This window comes from Prionailurus viverrinus, chromosome A1, assembly GCF_022837055.1.
Source record: "Prionailurus viverrinus isolate Anna chromosome A1, UM_Priviv_1.0, whole genome shotgun sequence".
NCBI classification, from domain to species: Eukaryota; Metazoa; Chordata; class Mammalia; order Carnivora; family Felidae; genus Prionailurus; species Prionailurus viverrinus.
This window is the reverse complement of record NC_062561.1, coordinates 164,021,285-164,043,195: the sequence shown is the minus strand read 5'-3', so window position 1 is coordinate 164,043,195 and position 21,911 is coordinate 164,021,285. Positions and strand designations below refer to the sequence as shown.

General features: G+C 35.5%; 1 protein-coding gene across 5 annotated transcripts in view; it reads left to right on the top strand.

The window, feature by feature from the left end:
• Positions 1-21,911, top strand: part of SLCO6A1 (solute carrier organic anion transporter family member 6A1) — a 91,808-nt gene that overhangs the window by 32,979 nt on the left and 36,918 nt on the right. For 4 of the 5 annotated variants that reach the window (XM_047874423.1, XM_047874405.1, XM_047874440.1 and 1 more), the window contains exon 8: positions 13,899-14,094. In XM_047874423.1, the coding sequence (XP_047730379.1) occupies positions 13,899-14,094 (196 nt within the window). The remainder of the gene's footprint in view (positions 1-13,898; positions 14,095-21,911) is intronic. The other variant, XM_047874429.1, reaches the window with a different exon arrangement.

Below are 21,911 nucleotides of genomic sequence, written 5' to 3'. Positions count from 1 at the left end.
AACAGAAAGTATTAACAATAGTGTATGTTCTACCTTGGGCTAAAAAGATGAAGTTTTGGGCAATTCTGTCATCCAAATTAGTATTGATCAGTGGCTGATGCTGATCAGAATGTTTTCCAAAGCTGTGGTGTCACTGATTATTTCAACTAAAGTCAGGAACAAATTTTGTACCACCTCTTCTGATTGGATTACTCTTATACTGATAACTGCCCTCAGGTGCATATAAATAATGTGTCAGTAATCCCTCCTGGAGGCTCCTGTCAGATTTCCACAGTCTTCTGAGGGCTATTTGATCTACTGGTGGTATTTCTTTAAGCACTTCAAGATTTCTTATGAATATCCCTATGGCTTGAATATACCATTTTCACTTGACACGGAAGTTCTCTCAAATAGTTGTGAATCTGATTGGTGAATCCCAGAATGAAATATAAGTCCACAGAATCACAATGACTGCATGGGTCAGGGCTTCAGTTTTGACAAGAAGCCAGTAGTAAGCTAAGAGTTGTTTTTCCTACCTACCTATTTCAGGGAGTCAGTGAATCCAAACCCCAAGGGATTTTCCTGAATGGAGGCTGGCTCCCTCTTCCAGAGGCTCCAGTACACAAAATCTCTATAGATTTCCAGCTCCAATGGGTCATTTGGTTTGTGGTACCTCAAAGCAGGAAGAAGTATGCCATAGCTTCTTGATTAGCTTCAAAAGTAGGTCGGGATTACACTCACTGTAGGTTAGCTGATAGAAAAGACCACTAAAGTAGAATATCCACATGAGTCACCTACTGTCTCTAATACTCAGAGTCCAAAGCTATGCTATAATTCCTTTTGGTCAGGGGGAAGGAGAACAACAATTTGTCTTTAATTGCCAGAGAGATTGAGCATTGTGAATCTGTCTACATAGTTCCCCCGAAACTTGATGAGCATTCTTCTGGATTTTGTTGGGCTTTATCAGTCATCTTTGCTGATGAAGGTGTGATAACACCAAAGTCAGAGCTTTTGAATCTGAGACTTCTGACTCTCCATCCTACTGAACATTTATCTATCATTGAAAGCTTTTGGCATCAGATGATAATGGTACTCACAATAAATCCTTATCTACCCCATTGTAGTAAATATCAGGGGAGTTTAGGGTGTACTGAAAATGTGTAGTTATGGCCTTGCAGCATGAATGAGAATTGGTTTTTGTCTTTGGTTCCTAATGGGATAAAAAAGAACGTTTTGGCAATGTCCAAGATAGCATCTCAAGTACCATTTGTGTGTGCCATAAATTTAGTTACCTCAGATGTTTGGAACTTCAAGAGGTATAGGAGCAACAAATGAGTTTAATTTGTGGTTAATCTGCTATAAATCTCAATTCCCTAATAAGGGACTATGTTTTCACTGGACATAAGGTCTGGTGAATTGAGTTATTGCTCAAATCCTATTCTCTTACTACCCCTGCTTCCTTTAAATCCGTAATCAAAGCTGAGATTTCCCTTTCTCCTCCTGGGATTCTATGTTGTTTCCATTAGACCATACAAGAGGAGACAGACACACAGGTTTGGGTAAAAATTTATGTGTTTCACTTTTACTTTTGGAGTTTAGGAGCATAAATAATACAAGCTTGTAAAATATAATTACCCATTACACATTTTGGAATTGAAGCCGTAGCGTTAGTATATTGAAGTTACACCCAAAGTACATTAAAATTGTCCAAAGCCTCACTCACAAGATCATTTTACCTCCTTTTCTGAGGCATTTTAAGAGTCCGAATTCCATTCAATGTCTTATTTATGGTTTTACATAGGAAAATGTCTTTCTTAGGGAAATCTTCCAGAGATGGTCACAACCCTAAAGCAAAACAACTGTTAGGTGTTTTACTTTTGTCTTAGACTGGGTCCAAGGTTGACAGAAGAGACTGCAGGAGGAACTGCGCCCCTCAGCCCAGCTCTGGCCAATTCACATTAACAAGCAATTATGAACTCTACTGTCTCATCAACAAAGCAAATCAGATCAGCTTCTAATGATTCACTGGTTTTTGTCTATAGTGGTTGCATATTTCCCTCCTTTCCCTCTAAACCTACTTTGTTGAAAGTTTTTATCATGAATGAATTTTGTACTTTGTCAGATGCTTTCCTGCATTTGTTGAAATTGTCATTATAATTGTACACCTTTATAACTGTTGTCTGAAATCAGGAGAAATCCTCTAACCAGGATGAATCTTAGTAGTAGTTGTTACAAAGGGATAGGTCTAGGATTTTTATAGTTTCAGGTCTCATATTTAGGTCCTTAATCCATTTTGAGTTTATTTTTATATAGTGTAAGAGAGTGGTCCATATTTTCATTTTTTTACCTGTCATGTCCAGTTTTCCCATCACCATTAATTGAAGAGACTGTGTTTTCCTCATTGTGTATTTTTTTAATGTTTTATTTATTTTTGAGAGAAGGAGCGAACAGGGTAGGGGTGGAGAGAGAGGGAGACAGAGGATCCAAGTGGGCTCTGTGCTGACAGCAGCGAGCCTGATGTGGGGCTCAAATTCATGAACTGTGAGATCATGATCTGAGCCAAAGTCCGACGCTCAACCAATGGAGCCACCCAAGCACCCCCCTCCCATTGCATATTGTTTCCTGCTTTGTTGAAGATTAATTGACCATATAGTTTTGGGTTTATTTCTGGGTTTTATATTATGTTCTATTGATCTATTTTGTACTAGTAACATAGTATTTTGATCACTAGAACTTTGTAATATAACTTGAAGTCAGGAATTGTGATGCCTCCAGCTTTGCATTTCTTTTTCAGCATTGCTTTGGCTATTTGGGATCTTTTGTGGTTTCATACAAATTTTAGGATTGTTCTACCTCTGTGAAAAATGATGTTGGTGTTTTGACAGGGATTGCATTAAATGCATAGGTTGCTTTGGGTAGTATAGACATTTAAAAAATTTTTTTTCTTCTGATCAATGAGCATGGTATGTCTTTCCATTTTTGTGTGTCATCTTCAATTTCCTACATCAGTGTTTTATAGTTTTCACGTTACAGATCTTTCACCTCTTTGGTTAAGTTTATTCTTAGGTATTTTATTATTTTTGGTGCAGTTGTAAATGACATTGTTTTCTAATTTTTTCTCTCTACTGCTACATTCTTAGTGTATAGAAATGCAACAGATTTCTGTATATTAATTTTGTCTCCTGTGACTTTCCTGAATTCATTTATCATTCTAGTAGCTTTTTTGGTGGTCTTTAAAGTTTTCTATAGGTAGCATCATGTAATCTGCATATAGTGAAAATTTTACTTCTTCTTTACTAATTTGAATGCCTTTTGTTTCTGTTTGTTGTCTGATTGCTGTGGTTAGGACTTCTAGTACTATGTTGAATAAAGTGGTGAGAGTAGACATCCTTATCTTTTTCCTGACTTTGGGGGAAAAGCTCTGTTTTTCCCCACTGCGGATGATGTTAGCTGTGAGTTTTCTCATGTAAGGCCTTTATTATGTTGAGATATATTCCCTCTAAACCTACTTTGTTGAGAGTTTTTATCATGGATAAATGTTATACTTTGTAAGATGCTTTCCTGTATTTGTTGAAATGATCATATGGTTTTTATCCTCTTATTGATGTGATGCATCACATTGATTAAATTGTGAATATTGACAGTACTCCTGTATCCCTTGGGTAAATTCCTAGCAGTGCTATTTCTGGGTCATAGGGTAGGTCTATTTTTAATTTTTTGAGGAACCTCCACACTTTTGCAGAGTGGCTGTACCAATTTGCATTCCCACCAACAGTGCAAGAGGGTTCCCGTTTCTCCACATCCTCTCCAGCATCTATAGTCTCCTGATTTGTTCATTTTGGTGACTCTGACTGGCGTGACGTGATATCTGAGTGTGGTTTTGATTTGTATTTCCCTGATGAGGAGCGACGTTGAGCATCTTTTCATGTGCCTGTTGGCCATCCGGATGTCTTCTTTAGAGAAGTGTCTATTCATATTTTCTGCTCATTTCTTCACTGGGTTATTTGTTTTTCAGGTGTGGAGTTTGGTGAGCTCTTTATAGATTTTGGATACTAGCCCTTTGTCCGATATGTCAGTTGCAAATATCTTTTCCCATTCCGTTGGTTGCCTTTTAGTTTTGTTGGTTGTTTCCTTTGCTGTGCAGAAGCTTTTTATCTTCATAAGGTCCCAGTAGTTCATTTTTGCTTTTAATTCCCTTGCCTTTGGGGATGTGTCAAGTTAGAAATTGCTACAACTGAGGTCAGAGAGGTCTTTTCCTGCTTTCTCCTCTCGGGTTTTGATGGTTTCCTGTCTCACATTCAGGTCCTTTATCCATTTTGAGTTAATTTTTGTGAATGGTGTGAGAAAGTGGTCTAGTTTCAATCTTCTGCATGTTGCTGTCCAGTTCTCCCAGCACCATTTGTTAAAGGGACTGTCTTTTTTCCATTGGATATTCTTTCCTGCTTTGTCAAAGACTAGTTGGCCATACGTTTGTGGGTCTAGTTCTGGGGTTTCTATTCTGTTCCATTGGTCTATGTGTCTGTTTTTGTGCCAATACCATGCTGTCTTGATGATGACAGCTTTGTAGTAGAGGCTAAAGTCTGGGATTGTGATGCCTCCTGCTTTGGTCTTCTTCTTCAAAATTACTTTGGCTATGCGGGGCCTTTTGTGGTTCCATATGAATTTTAGGATTGCTTGTTCTAGCTTCAAGAAGAATGCTGGTGCAATTTTGATTGGGATTGCATTGAATGTGTAGATAGCTTTGGGTAGTATTGACATTTTGGCAATATTTATTCTTCCAATCCATGAGCATGGAATGTTTTTCCATTTCTTTGTATCTTCTTCAATTTCCTTCATAAGCTTTCTATAGTTTTCAGCATACAGATCTTTTACATCTTTGGTTAGATTTATTCCTAGGTATTTTATGCTTCTTGGTGCAATTGTGAATGGGATCAGTTTCTTTATTTGCCTTTCTTTGCTTCATTATTAGTGTATAAGAATGCAACTGATTTCTGTACATTGATTTTGTATCCTGCAACTTTGCTAAATTCATGTATCAGTTCTAGCAGACTTTTGGTGGAGTCTATCGGATTTTCCACGTATAATATCATGTCATCTGCAAAAAGCGAAAGCTTGACTTCATCTTTGCCAATTTTGATGCCTTTGATTTCCTTTTGTTGTCTGATTGCTGATGCTAGAACTTCCACTATGTTAAACAACAGCGGTGAGAGTGGGCATCCCTGTCGTGTTCCTGATCTCAGGGAAAAAGCTTTCAGTTTTTCCCCGTTGAGGATGATGTTAGCTGTGGGCTTTTCATAAATGGCTTTTATGATCTTTAAGTATGTTCCTTCTATCCCGAATTTCTCAAGGGGTTTTATTAAGAAAGGGTGCTGGATTTTGTCAAAAGCCTTTTCTGCATTGATTGACAGGATCATATGGTTCTTATCTTTTCTTTTATTAATGTGATGTATCACGTTGATTGATTTGCGAATGTTGAACGAGCCCTGCATCCCAGGAATGAATCCCTCTTGATCATGGTGAATAATTCTTTTTATATGCTGTTGAATTCTATTTGCTAGTATCTTATTGAGAATTTTTGCATCCATATTCATCATGGATATTGGCCTGTAGTTCTCTTTTTTTACTGGGTCTCTGTCTGGTTTAGGAATCAAAGTAATACTGGCTTCATAGAATGAGTCTGGAAGTTTTCCTTCCCTTTCTATTTCTTGGAATAGCTTGAGAAGGATAGGTATTATCTCTGCTTTAAACGTCTGGTAGAACTCCCCTGGGACGCCATCTGGTCCTGGACTCTTATTTGTTGGGAGATTTTTGATGACTGATTCAATTTCCTCGCTGGTTATGGGTCTGTTCAAGCTTTCTATTTCTTCCTAATTGAGTTTTGGAAGTGTGTGGGTGTTTAGGAATTTGTCCATTTCTTCCAGGTTGTCCAGTTTGTTGGCATATAATTTTTCATAGTATTCCCTGATAATTGCTTGTATTTCTGAGGGATTGGTTGTAATAATTCCATTTTCACTCTTGATTTTATGTATTTGGGTCATCTCCCTTTTCTTTTTGAGAAGCCTGGCTAGAGGTTTGTCAATTTTGTTTATTTTTTCAAAAAACCAACTCTTGGTTTCGTTGATCTGCTCTACAGTTTTTTTAGATTCTATATTGTTTATTTCTGTTCTGATCTGTATTATTTCTCTTCTTCTGCTGGATTTCGGCTGTCTTTGCTGTTGTGCTTCTATTTCCTTTAGGTGTGCTGTTAGATTTTGTATTTTGGATTTTTCTTGTTTCTTGAGATAGGCCTGGATTGCAATGTATTTTCCTCTCAGGACTGCCTTCGCTGCATCCCAAAGTATTTGGATTGTTGTATTTTCATTTTCATTTGTTTCCATATATTTTTTAATTTCTTCTCTAATTGCCTGGTTGACCCATTCATTCTTTAGTAGGGTGTTCTTTAACCTCCATGCTTTTGGAGGTTTTCCAGACTTTTTCCTGTGGTTGATTTCAAGCTTCATAGCATTGTGGTCTGAAAGTATGCATGGTACGATTTCAATTCTTGTATACTTATGAAGGGCTGGTTTGTTACCCAGTATGTGATCTATCTTGGAGAATGTTCCATGTGCACTGGAGAAGAAAGTATATTCTGTTACTTAGGGATGCAGAGTTCTAAATATATCTGTCAAGTCCATCTGATCCAATGTATCTGAATGTATCTGTTAAATCCATCTGGCCCAGTGTGTTATTCAAAACCATTGCTACCTTGTTGAATTTATGTTTGTATGTCTGTTCATTGATGTAAGTGGGGTGTTAAAGTCCCCTACTATTATTGTATTACTATTGCTTATTTCCTGTATGTTTGTTATTGACCATTTTATGTATTTATTTGGGTGCTCCCATGTTGGATGCACAAATATTTACAATTGTTATATCTTTTTATTGGACTGATCTCTTCATTATTACATGGTTTCCTTCTTTTTCTCTTGTTATAGTCTTTGTTCTAAAGTCTACTTTGTCCAAAAAAAAGATTGCTACCCTGGTTTTCTTTTCATATCCATTTTCATAGTAAATAGTTCCCATCCCCTCACATTCAATCTGCAGGTGTCTTTACATCTGGAATGAGTCTCTTGCAGGCAGCATATAGATGGGTCTCGTTTTTTATCCACTCTGTCACCCTATGTCTTTTGATTGGGGCATTTAGTCCATTTATATTCAAAGTAATTATTGATAGATATGTATTTATTGCCATTTTATTACTTGTTTTGTGGTTGTTTTTGAAGTTCTTATCTGATCATTTCTTTTCTTCTTCTCTTCTCTCACATTTTCCTGGCTTTCTTTAATAATATACTTGGATTCTCTTTATTTTTTACATATTTATCAGTAGTTTTTGATTATTAATTACCTTAGGTTTGTATATAACATCTGCATATAACAGTCTATATTAGGTTGATGGTCACTTAAGTTTGAATCTATTCTCTACTCCTCCCGGCCCCACAGTTTTGGTATATGGTGTTATAGTTTACATCCTTTTATTTTGTGAGTTCCTTGACTGATTTTTAGAGATACACGTATTTTCACTGCTTTTGTGCCTATTTTCACTTGTGGTTTTTGTTTTCCCTCACAGAGTACCCGTTAACAATTTTTTTTTAGGGCTGGTTTAGTGGTTTGGTTCATATCTCTCCTTCTATTCTGAATGTTAGTGTTTCTGGATAGAGTGTTCTTGGCTGTAGATTTTTTTCCTTTCATGTCATTCTTTCTGGCCTGCAAAGTTTCTGCTGAAAAATCTACTGACAATCTTATGGTGTTTTCCTTGTAACTGTCTTCATTTCTCTTGCTGCTTTTAAAATCTCTCTTTATCACTGTTTCTTGCCATTTTAATTACTGTGTGTCTCGATACGGACCTTCTTGGGTTAATTTTCTTGGGGGATCTGTGTGCCTCCTGGTTCTGGATGTCTGATTCCTCCCCCAGATTAGGGGATATTCAACTATTGTTTCTTCTGATAACCATATAATGTGAATGTTGTTACCCTTGATGGCGTCCCTGAGTTCCCTAAGTGTATTCTCATTTTGCCTACTTTTTTCCCCCTTACTTGCTCAGTTTGATTGCTTTCCATTACCCTGTCCTCCAAGTCTCTAATTTGTTCCTCCACTTCCTGTAGCCTGCTATTTATTCCATCTAGTATATTTTTAATTTCATTTGTTGTGTTCTTCATCTCTGGTTGGTTCTTTTTTATATTCTCTTATCTCTTTTTTAAGGGTCTTACTGATACTCTCCACTCTTTTCTCAAGTTCGCTGAGTATCTCTATGATCATTACTTTAAATTCTCTATGAGGCATATTACTTACATTCATTTCACTCTTGATATTTTTTTTTGTCCTGTTCTTTCATTTGGGACATATTACTCTGTCTCCTCATTTTGTCTAACTTTCTATGTCTGTTTCTGTGTGATCGGGAGATAGATCAGCTATGTCTCCTGATCTTGAGAGTAATGGCCTTATAAAGAAGTGATCCTCTAGTACTCTGCAGTGTAGTACTCTCTGTTCACCAAAACCTAACACTTCAAGGTGTCTCAGTGTGTGTTGCATGTGTCCAGCTGTTGTGTCCTGGCTACTTTTTCCTTTATTGTAGTCATCTGCAGTTTCTCTCTCTACCTGTCGTGGGCAGTCTTCAGTCCCCGGCCATGAGGCACACAGTTTTAACAAGGTGCATCTCAGTCTTCCCTAGGGCCCACTGCCACCACCAGAACTGAAGCCCTTAAAACATATGAGCCAGAATACCTGGTGTTGACAAGGTTTGCGTCAGAGTTCTAGAGGAGCGACCTGCAGGACTGAGACTGAGGCAAATGTAACTGGGAAGGGCAGATCCATCAAAGTCTGGGTGGCCAGGGCACAGTGTAAGCTAGTTAGGTAGTGAATGTGGGCACCACTCTAGGGGAACATAAATCTTAGAATAGACAGTAACCATGCTTACCTTTTAATCCAGAAGGAGACATTGTCTTTATTATACTTGACAATAAATGTGTTTTCTCCCAATTCCAGGAGGGACACTATCTCTGTTTTCCAAAACTATAAGGAAACTTGCCTTCTGCTTTCAAGAAGAACACTATCTCTATTATCCAAGGCTGTTTGTTCACTGTATAAATATCCTTGAAAAGATAGAAAAAAGATCAGTCAGTGGTTCTGCTTGCTGGGTATACAGAAACATGAGATACATGGAGAATTGCTTCTCAATAAATATGGTAGTAATTATAATACATATAAATAAAGATTTTCAGATTGGAGGGACAATCCAGTATATCACTTGGAAGAGATACTCCTTAAGTATGAGGACATGAAAAGATTGGAAGGATAGAAAAAGTACTGTGGGAAGAAAAGGTGGTGTAACTATAGTGATTTTAAGTATAGTATTCTTTAAAGCAAGAGGTATTACTTGTTATGAAGAGGTTATTTATAGTGGCAGGAGGGTTAGCCGGTGAGGTAGATGAAACAATTATACATAGGTATGCTCTCAACAATGTAGCTTTATAATAAATAAAACAGATAGCTGGGTTAATTAGGCATTGGTGATATTGGGTCAATTAGATATCGTTACGAAAAAAGGTAAATCTTGACCGCTACCTCACTATATACACAACTACCAAATTCTAGGTGTATTATAGATCTAAATGTGAATGGTAAGACAATAAAGCTTTTTAGAATAAAACATAAGAAAATATCTCATGGCCTTGGAGAAAACAAAGATTTTTTTATATAGGATAGAAATCACATAGCTGTAAAGAAAAAAATTAAGTGGTATTACATTAAAATTAAGAACTTCTGTTTATCAAATGTCAGGATAAAGAGTAAAAATGAAAGCAGACAATCTTTTCAATAGAAATACTCTACAAAGATTTTACTCTACAAAGAATATGTAAAAATTTCCATCAACAGTAAGGCAGATAATCCAATAAAAATGGACAAAAGACTTGAGAAGCTGTTCTATAGAAGATGATATCTATTGGCCAATATTCGTATGAAAGTGGGTTCACCTTCATTGGTTTTTGGGGAAATGCATATTAAAACCACAATGCAATACTATTACTCTTTCACCAGAATGGCTAAAATGAAAAAGGGAAATACATGTTGTCACAGACAGCATTTGGCATTTCATCCACTACTGGTGAAAATGTAAATTGGTTTAAGCATTTTATAAATCTGGCAATATCATGAAAATCTGAACATATACATATTCCCTTATTCAGAAATTACACTCCTGGTTACATACCAAACATAAGTTCTTCTCTTAAGAATATACCTAGAAGAAATGCAAATGTTTACAAAGGGACATATACATGAATTTCTAAAGTACATTACAATTCACAATATGACAGTGAACCAGTTGTGTATGTGTATTCTAGAATGCTATTCAACAATGAGAAGGCATCATCGATTGTTGTATATAAAACCATGGGTGAATTTTCTAAACACCATACCAAAAAACAAAAGAAGCCTTAATGCATACATACTTTATGATCCATATTTTAGAAAATCCTATGAGTACATGAAAGAGCCTCTAATCTTCTGGCAATTTTTAATTTTTGATTTGAGTGGTATTTTCATAGGAATGTTCACTTTGAAAAGTCATCAGTATGTATTGTGATTTGTGTACTTTTCTGTACACCAATGAAATATGTACATAAAAAGATGGTTGGAAGTTCTGTGCGTTGTTTGAATTTTCAACTGTTTTGTTTCCTCTTGGGGTAGCCTTCAAAGACCTAGCCCTTTAATTGTTGAACTCCCTGTGCCCAGGATTTTCCTATTGCCTAGGGCGGTAAGTCTGACAGCCAATATTTTCCTGGCTGAGTTAAGGACTCAGTTTTCTGCTCAGAAATATGCTTCGTTTTCTTAAATCTACAGTTGTTGGGTTCCAGCTGAATAAACCAAGTCTTTTGCCGGTCAGTTATATGGCATGGGGATGGGGATGGGGAGAGGACTTGGAAATCAAACATTTTATATAGACTTCAATCCATTCCCCTTGTTTTTACCTTTATCTCACTCCTGCTTTTAGTGGTACCTACTGCTGTTAATTTCTAAGATTCTGGGGTAAAATGTGGTTTACTTCTTACTGACTTCCTTACCTGCAGGAGTACTTCTCATCCTCTGAAGTCTCCTGATTCAGTTCCAGTTCCCACACTTTTCTTGATAAATACTGCCTCCATTCTATTCGTACCTTTTGCTTTCTAATAAATGAATTTGTTTGTAAATCTCTACCTTTTATCAAACACTCATATGTTTACTTTGCTCGAAGTAATTACTGACTTATTTAATTTTCCTAACAACCTTAACATGGTAGTATAACTATTTATAGATATTCATTAGTAGCATCTCATACATTTAGGTATGATTTTCATTGTTTTTTCTGTTCTATGTATTTTTAAATGATGATTCTTGCATTTTTACTTAAGCCAGAAAAGACTTTTCATTTCTAATTGTATGATTTTGTTTCTCTTTAAATAACCGTTCACATCGATTAATATTTTCCATATCTTTAATAGTGTTGTAAGCTATGTCTTTATGAGAAAACTGAATCAAAATACTTTATGGATTTTTAATTTTCTTAAAATCTGGGCATTTTTCCATAATTTATTTTATACGATGTTATTAGATATATACATGTTTAGGAGCTACATTTCATGGTATACTTTTTTTTACTACTTTATTTTCAGACTTTCCTTTAAAAATATCCAATCTGTCTTTTTAATAGTTAAGTTTTATCCATTTACTATTATCGTGGATTCTGATATTTTAGGTAACTTCTATTTATATTTTTTAGTTTATTATTCTTCTGTTTTGCTTCTTTCTCCCCCTACTCTCCTATCCTGTCTTAATGGACTCATTTTTTTAAATTTTATTTTATCTGCCTTTGGTTTGTTTAGGAGATTTTAACCAACCACTGACAGTTTGCTACCCCCACTTTTCAGTAGTGAGTGTGTGTGTACATATCCAGTCTAGATTATTAATTTTATAATTTTATAAATTAGCTATAGTTATCATTCTTTTGCAAGTAACATGCTTTTTGGAAGCTTTTACAATTTTTGCTTTATTCTTAATGTTATGAATTTTCCTTACCTTCTGTATGTGTAAGGATAGATTTAAGTATTTATTTTTAATCCTTGTCAGTAGTTGGAGTATACTTTTATTCCTAGGAATAATATTTTTTAATGATGGAAATTTCTCATTCTCAGTTTCAACTTTTCATGTATTATTTCTCTGGCATTCATTCCATTATATTTCTCACAACTGCTGTAAAACATTTTTAAGAGCCTTTTATTCTGTTCCCACTGTGCTTTTTTTTAAAGTTGCTTTCTGATCAGTTTTAAATTAAAAAAAATGGAAATGGTACAGAGGGCTAACTCCCATACACTGCACACCTGTTTCCCCCTTTTATTAACATCTTACATTAGTATGTTAGATTTGCTATAGTTAATGAACCAATATCAATACTAACTAAAGTCAACATTCTATTTGGATTTCATTAGCTTTTACATAAAGTTTTTGTTTTTGTTTTTGTTTTTGTTTTCTATTCCAGGATCTCTTTCAGGATACATGATATTTAGTTGTCATGTGTTTCTTTAGGTTTCTGTTGAGTTTGACAGCTGCTCAGTCTTCCATTGTCTTTTTTTATGACTTTGACAGTTTTGAGGAGTGCTGATCAGGTATTTTTTAGAATGTTCCTTAACAGGGAATTGCCCAATTTGTTTCCTTGTGATTAGACAGGGTTTATAGGTTTTAGAAGGAAGCTCACAGAAGTAAAGTGCCATTTTCATCAAATCATATCAAGGGTACTACACTATCAGCATAACTTACTACTTTTGAATTTGACCTTGTTCAACTGGGTAATCATATTTGATCATACTTCTCCATTGTACTCATTGCCTTTTAGCTAGTTATCTTGGTTATTTTTCTTTTACTCTTTTTTTTATTATATGGTAGATGAATAACACAGTCCTCTTTTCCAATTTATTCACTTATCAAATGTCTCTGGTCTGAGATTTGAGTTTTTATTTTAATAATTATATTTATAAATGCCTGGGTTTCTTATTTTTATATTCATCTGCTCTTATTTCATTCCTTTATTCTTTTATTTCTTCTTCATTTTTATGGACGTTACACTATCATTTATCTTTTTGAGTATCCTAAAACTATTTATTTCCAAGTCTCTCACAGACCCTTCAGTGATATAAATTTAATCTGATGTTAAATGGACTTGTGTTTTGCTTTATATTTCTCTTGCTATATTCCTATTTAAATCTAGCACCTCTATGTTTGGAGCAGTGAAGATTACATCAATGTAAGCATTTATTGTGCTACCTTCATACGATTATTGTCTAACTATATTTCTTCTTCTCCTTCCTCCTCCTTTTCTTCTTCATGCTTGCCTCTATCTAATCTATATCCTTGATTGAAAAGAAAACAATTTTCATAATGGCTACTCTGAAATCCCACTTTGTTGTGAGATTGTTAATAGCGCACATCCATCTACAGAACCAGCGGATGGCTTAATTTAATTCTTGGCCACACATCTCAGATTCTCTTGTCATTATGAGCATCCCTCTTGCTATAAACTATAAATCCATGAAGCTATACAATAATAGCTCTAAATAAGACAATTTTCTTCTGTTTGCATGGATTAGATGCCATTACTATATAGGAACAAAACTTCTCCATCATTCCATTATGCCTATAGCTTCAGCCCTACTCCCAAATTTATACTTCTCTTAAAGTTCAGGTTTGTTAAGATGTTTACCATGCCTTTAAGTTTTTGTTGTCTTTTTATTTAAATCCATGTTTGCTATATGTTTAGAGCATGGGGATTACATCAATGTATGAATTTTCTGTACTATCTTTAGCTGATTATTTTTTAACTGTTTTCTCCTCCTTCTCCTCCTTTCTTTTAGGCTTTGTTTTGCTTCCAGGAGGTGCACTTGGCCAGCTTCTGGGAGGTATCATTGTTTCCAAGTTACACATGTCTTGTAAAGCCCTTATGAGATTTACAATCGTTACATCTATTATATCACTTGTATTCTTTGGGTTTGTAATTTTTGTACGCTGTGATACAATACCATTTGCTGGGATCAATGAAGATTATGACGGGTAAATATTATTTTGTATATCAGGATTTTACATTTGAACTAACAATGTATTTTTCAGTTAATAATTATTTATCTAGTAACCCTGTATGTTTGTTCCATTCTTGGAATTATTCAACATGTAAAAGAAATATAAAGCTTCACCTTTATATAAGAAATATAAAGTTTCACCTTTTATATTAAGGGCAGAAATATCATGATGATAGCTTGTGACATGACTATTTATGCATTCATAAAGTAATAAATAAAAAAAACCATTGACATGAGTCAGGATGTAGAAGTAATATTCTGTATTAAAGTGACTAATGTAGGAGACAATGCTGTCTATACAAAGCCTTATCTTGTGTTCCCGAATTAGTATGTCTGCCTTTTTATAGACATCATAGAAGGGAACTGAAGTACATCTGATAGTACATGTAAGTAACACATTCTTTAAGCTAAACTTGCGAAAACTTAAAGAACTTGGCAGAGATTGGTATTAAACACAGGGGAACAGAATTCAAATAGAAAACCTAAGGACTGAGCAAGTAAAATCAGTAAAGAAAATAAGACTTTCACTTCAGAGTAGCTTGTGGCCGACCAATGCTCCCACTGAGAACAACCCCAGAAAACTGAATACAGTTTAAAAGGTTTGTTTAAAGGGCATCAGATGATTGTTTGGCAAATAGGAATTTAAAGGCCAAAATTCTAGAATAAGGCAGACCCTTAAGAAAAGAAGGAATTTTCTGCAGTTGGATACTTCTAGAGATATTTTCTAATTCTTGATGTTGGCAAGAAGCCAAGAATTTGGGCAAAGGTCTGGTCAGAAAGCATCTAGTTAAATGATGAGAAATCACACCTTTGGACAGATGTATCAACCTAAAGAGACAAAAATAGGGCTGGGCGGGATATCAGAGATAGGAGGGAGATAAACAAATAAGACAACATTCTGTTGGGTTTTCATTCAATATATATGCTGCATTATGAAGTAAGAAGCTGACAACAAGCAAAAATCTTGTAGAAAGTAGAGGAAATTCTAGCAGTATTGTGATACTCTGTAGATCAGAGTGACTTCAGAATATTGTGGGGGTGGAGTGGAGAGGAACTGTGGTGAACACTACGTGTTCTCAATTGGTATCTCTCTCAGGCTCAGACCTAACAGTGAGGGCCTTCCTGAAGTACCATAGCTTAGCCAGGAGTTAATCTGGTCTCTGATTGGATTGATTTGGTCAGCCAGCACTCTAACTATTGGCAGAAAGATACAACACTCTAAAAAAAAAAAAAAAAAAAAAAATATCAAACACAGCTAGTTGTAAAGTATCATAAGCAAAGGTCTTGCATTACAAAAAATTACTGAGCAGATCAAGGATGTGACCAAAAGTTATGAGACAGAACAGATGATAGAATAGACCCACAGGGGATCCAGATGTCATCATTATCAAATAAGAATGTTAACATAATATTGATATGAGCAGTAATACAAATGACTGAATTTCTCTTCAGAAACCATGGGTTCAGAAAAGAGTAGAACAATATGTTTAGAATTCTGAAAGAAAAAAAAATAACAAACTCTTGACTCTTTAATCATTAATCCAGTGATAATATCTTTCAAGAATGAAAATCAAGTAAAGCTATTCTCAGGTGAAGGATAATAAAATTAGTTGTTAGCTCTAAAAGAAATTAGTAAGTTTTTTTTTCAGTTTAAAGCAAAATAATCCTAGAGGAAAACTTGAAACTTGAAAGATAAAGGAAGAGTAAAAGAAGTGATAAATACACTAGTAAATAGACTAACTTTTTCATCTTAAGTTTAAGATATATGTAACTATTGAAAACCAAAGGTACAACATTGGTGTAGATTATCGAAGGTTGTAGATATAATATGTGTGACAACTGTAACCTAAGGGACAGAAAAAATGGACATCTGTGGTTATGAGACTTATACATTTTAAACAGAGTGGTAAAATATCAACTTGAAGTAGAAAAGTAAGTATAGATACACATACAGTTTAGGTATCTATGTAGCTCAGGTATACATCGATATTTCCTGTCTTTGTATGGTCTGCACACTAAAATTGTTTTTATATTAGTAAGTGTAGTGAGAAATAATAAAGAACAATAGGACTTATAGTTTCTATTCCAATATTAAAGTGCTTGTAAGTCATCACTCCCATCCTCACAATTAGAAAAGGTTTGGACAAATGAAAAATCCTCAACAGAGGGCAAACTGGGCAAAGTACTGTCCCCTAAACTGGAGAGATAGGCAAATAGAGAGAATTGCAGTTTACTGGAAGCAGAAGCCATTGGAACTGAATATTAAACAGTACTTAACTAATTGCTAGGTGTGGAACATGGAATAATTTGAGAGTTAAAGACTCCCGGGGACTCAGTCATGGGAAGACCCCGCACACTTTCATGACTCTTACATCCAGGTGCTCCACCAGGTTCTAACAGTGGAAACTGGGAGAAAAATCCTCTTGTGTTTTAGGCAGGAGGAGAGGGAAAGTAACCATTTGAAATATGCCCACAAGAAGTCTGCTCTTTGTAACAAGAGTCTACCCTGCAGGGAAACTACTTTCTCAGAGTTTCCCTTGCCAAACTTTAAAAAGGAGGGCAATTAGACCAGTCAACCATTTTATAACCTTCCTATTTTATATAAGGAAAGGGAGAAAAAAAGCTAAGAAAAACTTCTGAAGTTCACAGCCTAGAGACTCAGGCCCACTGGGGCAGGGAGAGACATAAAATCTAAGATTTAATCATAATATTATAGAATGCTTTCCCTCAAGAATATCTTACCACCACCACAACAGATACCTAGTAATAATAATTACAAGTGAGAGAGCTGCAATGTATGCGCTGTTTGATAAAAAGATTCTAGGGCAACCCAGGACAACCTGGAAGACAGAATGAGGATGCCATGGAAAATAGAGGCCTTTGACACCTGTAACTACAACAAACTTTAAACACAGCCGAATTCCTACACAGATAAACATAAAAACCTCACACTAAAAGGCCTATTTACCTCTGTTCTTGGTAACCTAATAATGTCTGCCTTTAAACAAACACATTATAAGGCATTCTAAAAGGGAAGAAAATATGCAGGCTGAAAAACACAGTAAACATCAGAACCAGACTCAGATATGGCACAGGTTTAGAAATGACCAGACTAGGAACATAAAATAGCTATGATTAATATGCTAAGGGTTGTATGCAAAAAAGTGGGCAACATGAAAGAAAAGATAGGTAATTTAGATAGAGAAATAGAAGTTGTAAGAAAAAATCAAAAGTAAATACCAGAAGGCAAAAACACTATAAGAGAAATGAAGAATCCCTTTCATGGGGCCATCAGACTGCAGAGGACTGAGGAAAGTATCCATAACTGTGAAGATATGTCAATAGAAACTTCTCAAACTGAAAAACACAGAGGAAAAAAAAAGATGAAAAAAAAAAAAACTGGGACAGATATCCAAGAACTGTGCAGCAATTACACAGATATAACAAATGATAAGGCAAACACCAGAAGGAGGAGAGTGGGACTGAAGAGGTGGGTCACATAATGGCTGAGAATTTTTCGTAATTAATAACAAACACCAAAATATAGATATGGAAAGCTCAGAGAACTTCAAGAAGGATAAATACCAAATAACTGACACCTAGGCATATCATATTCAAACTCCAGAATGAGAAAATAATGACAAAAATCCTGAAAGAAGCCAGGAGAAACAAACTTCACTGATATATGATTGAGGATTATTTAATACAGACTTATTGAGAAACCATACAAGCAAGAAGAGAGTGGAGTGAAATATTAAAAAGATTGAAAAAAATCATTAACCTAGAATTCTGTGCGCATGAAACAATCCTTCAAAAATAAAGCAGAAAGATGCCTGGATAACTCATTAGGTTAAGCTTCTGACTCGATTTCTGCTGGAGTCATGATCTCACAGTGGTGCAATCCAGCCCTGCATCAGCGTGGAGGCTGCTTAAGAGTGTCTCCCTCCCTCTGCTTTTGCCCCTTCCCTGCTTGTGTGTGCTCCTTCTCTTTCATTCTCTCTTTCTCTCAAAAAAAAAAAAAAAAAGTGGAAATAAAGATATTCTCAGGTTAAAAAAATAATGGAATGGTAAACCTGCTTTGCAAGAAACATTTAATGGAGTTCTTCAGAAAAAAGAAAAATGGTATGAATTAGAAATTTGAGTTCACCTACAGAAACAAAGAAACATGCTTTGCAAGTAAACCTGCCTCGCAAGAAATGTGTTTTTTGTTTTTAAGTTTATTTCTTTTGAGAGAGACAGAGACAGTGCCAGTGAGGGAGGGGTAGAGAGAGGAGAGCGAGAGAGCATCCCAAGCAGGCTCCATGCTGCCAGCGCAGAGCCACACACAGGTCTCAAACCCATGAAGCCATGAGGTCATGACCTGAGCCAAAACCAAGAGTCGGATGCTTGACTGAATGAGCCACTCAGGCCCTCCAGTAAGAAATGTATAAAGAAGTTTTCAGAAAAAATAAAAATGATATGAGTGAGAAATTTGAGTTTATATAAAGAAATGAAGAACATCAGAGAATGAATAAATGAGGGTATAATAATTTTTTAATTTTTAATTGGTGTAATAGATAACATGTTCAAAATAATGGTGATAAGAGGTTAAGTGTTTATAGTTTATGGATAGTGAAATGGATAATAGAAATCTTATACAAGAGGAGGGAGGAGTTGAGAATAGTCTTTTATAAGGTATGTGCACTACCCATGAAGTAGTATGGTGTTATTTGAAAGCAGACTTGCTTACATCCTGGAAATTCTAGGGAAATCACTAAAACATTTTTAAAAGTATAATTGCTATGCTAACAGATGAGAGAAAACAGAATCTCATAAAATACTCAAAACCAGAGGAGGCAAAAAAAAAAAAAGAAAGAAAAATGAAGGAAAGGTGAAAGCAAGAAAGCAAGAAAGAACAATTGTTTGGCATGTAATTTTTCACAGTCCTCTCATGATCTTTTGTATTTGTGTTGTCTCATTTGTGATGTCTCCTTCATTCACAATTTCATTTGTTTGAGTTCTCTTTTTTTTTCTTGGAAAATCCGAAGGTTTGTCTATTACATTTTTATTTAAAAAAATACCAGCTTTTAGTTTCATAGACCTTTTCTATTGTGTTATTAGTCTTTATCTCATTTATTTCTGTTCTGATCTTTGTTATTTCCTTCCTTCAACTAACTTTGAGCTTAATTTGTTGTTTTTCTAGTTCCTTGAGGTGTAGAATTAGGTTGTTCATTTGAGAGCTTTCTTTTTTCTTAATGTAGGCATTTATCACTGTGAACTTCTCTCAGAATTTCTTTAGCTGCCTCCCATACCCCATAGTCTTTGGAATGTTACCTTTCCATTTTCATTTATCTCAAGGTATTTTTTTTTAATTTCTCTTTTGATTTCTTCTTTGGTCCATTAGTTGTTCAGTAGCATGTGTTTAAATCTCCACATAGTTGTGATTTTTCTAATTTTCTTCTTTAAATTGATCTCTAGTTTCGTACTATTGTACTCTTCTTAAATTTAATGATTTGTTTTATAGCCTACTATACGATCTATTTTGGAGAATGTTCCATATGCATCAAGAAGAATAGGTATTCTCCTGCTGTAGATGGAATGTTCGTCTGTAGGTCTAACTGAGCCAATGTGTAGTTTAAATCCAATGTTTATTTTTTGTTTGTTTGTTTTTACTGATTTTCTCTCTGGATGATTTATCCCTTGTTGAAAGTAGGGTGCTGAAGTTCCCTACTGTTATTACATTTCTGTCTATTTTTCCCTTTAGGTCTGCTAAAATCTGTTTTATGTATTAGATATTCCTCTGTTGGATAAATATTTGCAACTGAATTGTTATTGGATTGATTCTTTTTCATTATAACATGATATTTGTCTCTTATAACAGTTTTTGGTCTACTCTGTCTCATATAAATATAGCTACCACAGCTTTCTTTTGGCTTCCATTTGCATGGAATATCTTTTTTCATCTCTTTACTTTCAGTCTTTGTGTGTCCATACATCTGACGTGAGTCTCTTGTAGGAGGCATACAGTTTTTTTTTTTTAATCCATTCAATCATTCTATGTCTTTTGATTGGAGAATTTAGTCCATTACATTTAAAGTAATTATTGCTAGGTATGTATATATCACCATTTTGTTAATTGTTTCTGGCTGGTTTTTAGTCCTATTTCTTTTTGTCTTGCTTTCCTTCTTATAGTTTGATGATTTTCTGTAGTGGTATGCTCAGATTGCTTTGTCTTTATCTTTTGTGTGTCTACTATAGGCTTTTGCTTTCTGGTTAGCATGTTACATAAAATATCTTATATTTTTAACAGTTTTAAGCTGATAAGAGCTTAACCTTGAACACATACTGAAGCTCTAAATTTTTATGCTCACTCTACATTCTATTTGTTGTTGATGTCATAATTTATGTCTTTTTACCTTGTGTATGCATTAACAAATTCTTGTAGTTATAATTATTTTAATAACTATATTAACCAGGTTAACCTTATCTACAAATATTGTCTTACCTATAATTATAAATAGATGGTATTTATCATTCAGCCAGGCTTGAGCTCTTCCTTGTCTCTCAAACTTTTGTGATTGTTTAAACTACCTTCTTTGTTTTTAATGGGCCCTGTTAGTCGAGGATGTGCCTAGACCTGTCAGTGTCCCAAAGGGACACTAGTCAACACCTAGATTTAGGCTGATTGGACCTCAATCTGGACCTCAGGCAGTAATAAAATACAGTTTGGACCCTTCCAGGGAGAAATTGGAGTTTAGTTATTTTGTCTGCTCCACCTTTGTTAGGGTTGAGTGTATAGCAGCAGGGGGTACTCCTGTGCACATTAATAATTGCTTTTTTGTCTTTGTCTACTATGGTCCCGTGGAACTCATCACTGCAAGCCCTTTTGGATGTGAGAACCAGACTACCCAGAAACCCATCCCTTGGGTGGCAGCCACAAAAGCTGGGATGCCAGCATATGTATAAGTTACTTCTAGGGAAACACTGGCAGTTTGTAGTGAGCTGACATGAGAAGGCAAAGGTAATGTCTGATGGCTTCTCTCATCTCTGGGGAGGATTGCAGTCAGCCCCTACATGCCTTCTAAATTAGAAGCCTGATCTTCAGGCAGCTGCTTTTAAAGTATTCAAATAGGCCTCTTTCAGGAGAAATCTAAAAAATGGGTATATTTTGTCTCCCCACCTCTGCATGAACCCTGTAGGGATAGCTGGTTAAGAACTGTTTCTTTGTTTGCTGCAGTACTGTGGAACTTTGCAAGCTCTGTTGGTTATCAGAGTCCTGCCATCAAGGGGCTCTTTCCTTGGGGGGATTGTGGTGAGCCCCTGGATAGATGTTAAATTAGAAGCCTAATCCTCTGGTAGCAGGTTTTAAAGTACGCAGATAGGATCTTTCAGGCAGACAGAGATGGGCACTTTTTGCCCATGGGGAGATAGCCATGGTGAGTCTGCAGAGCCCGTTAAGAAATGTTTCTTTATTTCTTTCAATCTTGTTCACCTGTGGATGCAAGCCCCAATAGTTTTTGGAACTAAGTGTTTTGGGTGTGTTTAAGACTCAGGTGTAACTCAGGTGTGAGTCTTAAAAGTTGGCACACTATAAGTGGGGTCCATATTTTTCACTGCTTAGGGAGAAGTTGCTAGTTGGGAGGTCCTTCCTGATTATCAGGCACTGGCCAGGGGTGAGGTTTATGCTGAAAGTGTGTCTCAGGTTTTCCTATCTGTTTCAGTGTGGGTGATGGTATTTTCTCATTTTCCCTATTTGTACGAGTTACTCAGGGCAATTCTCTGTATAGCTGTAGATTTGGTGCATCCTCAGTA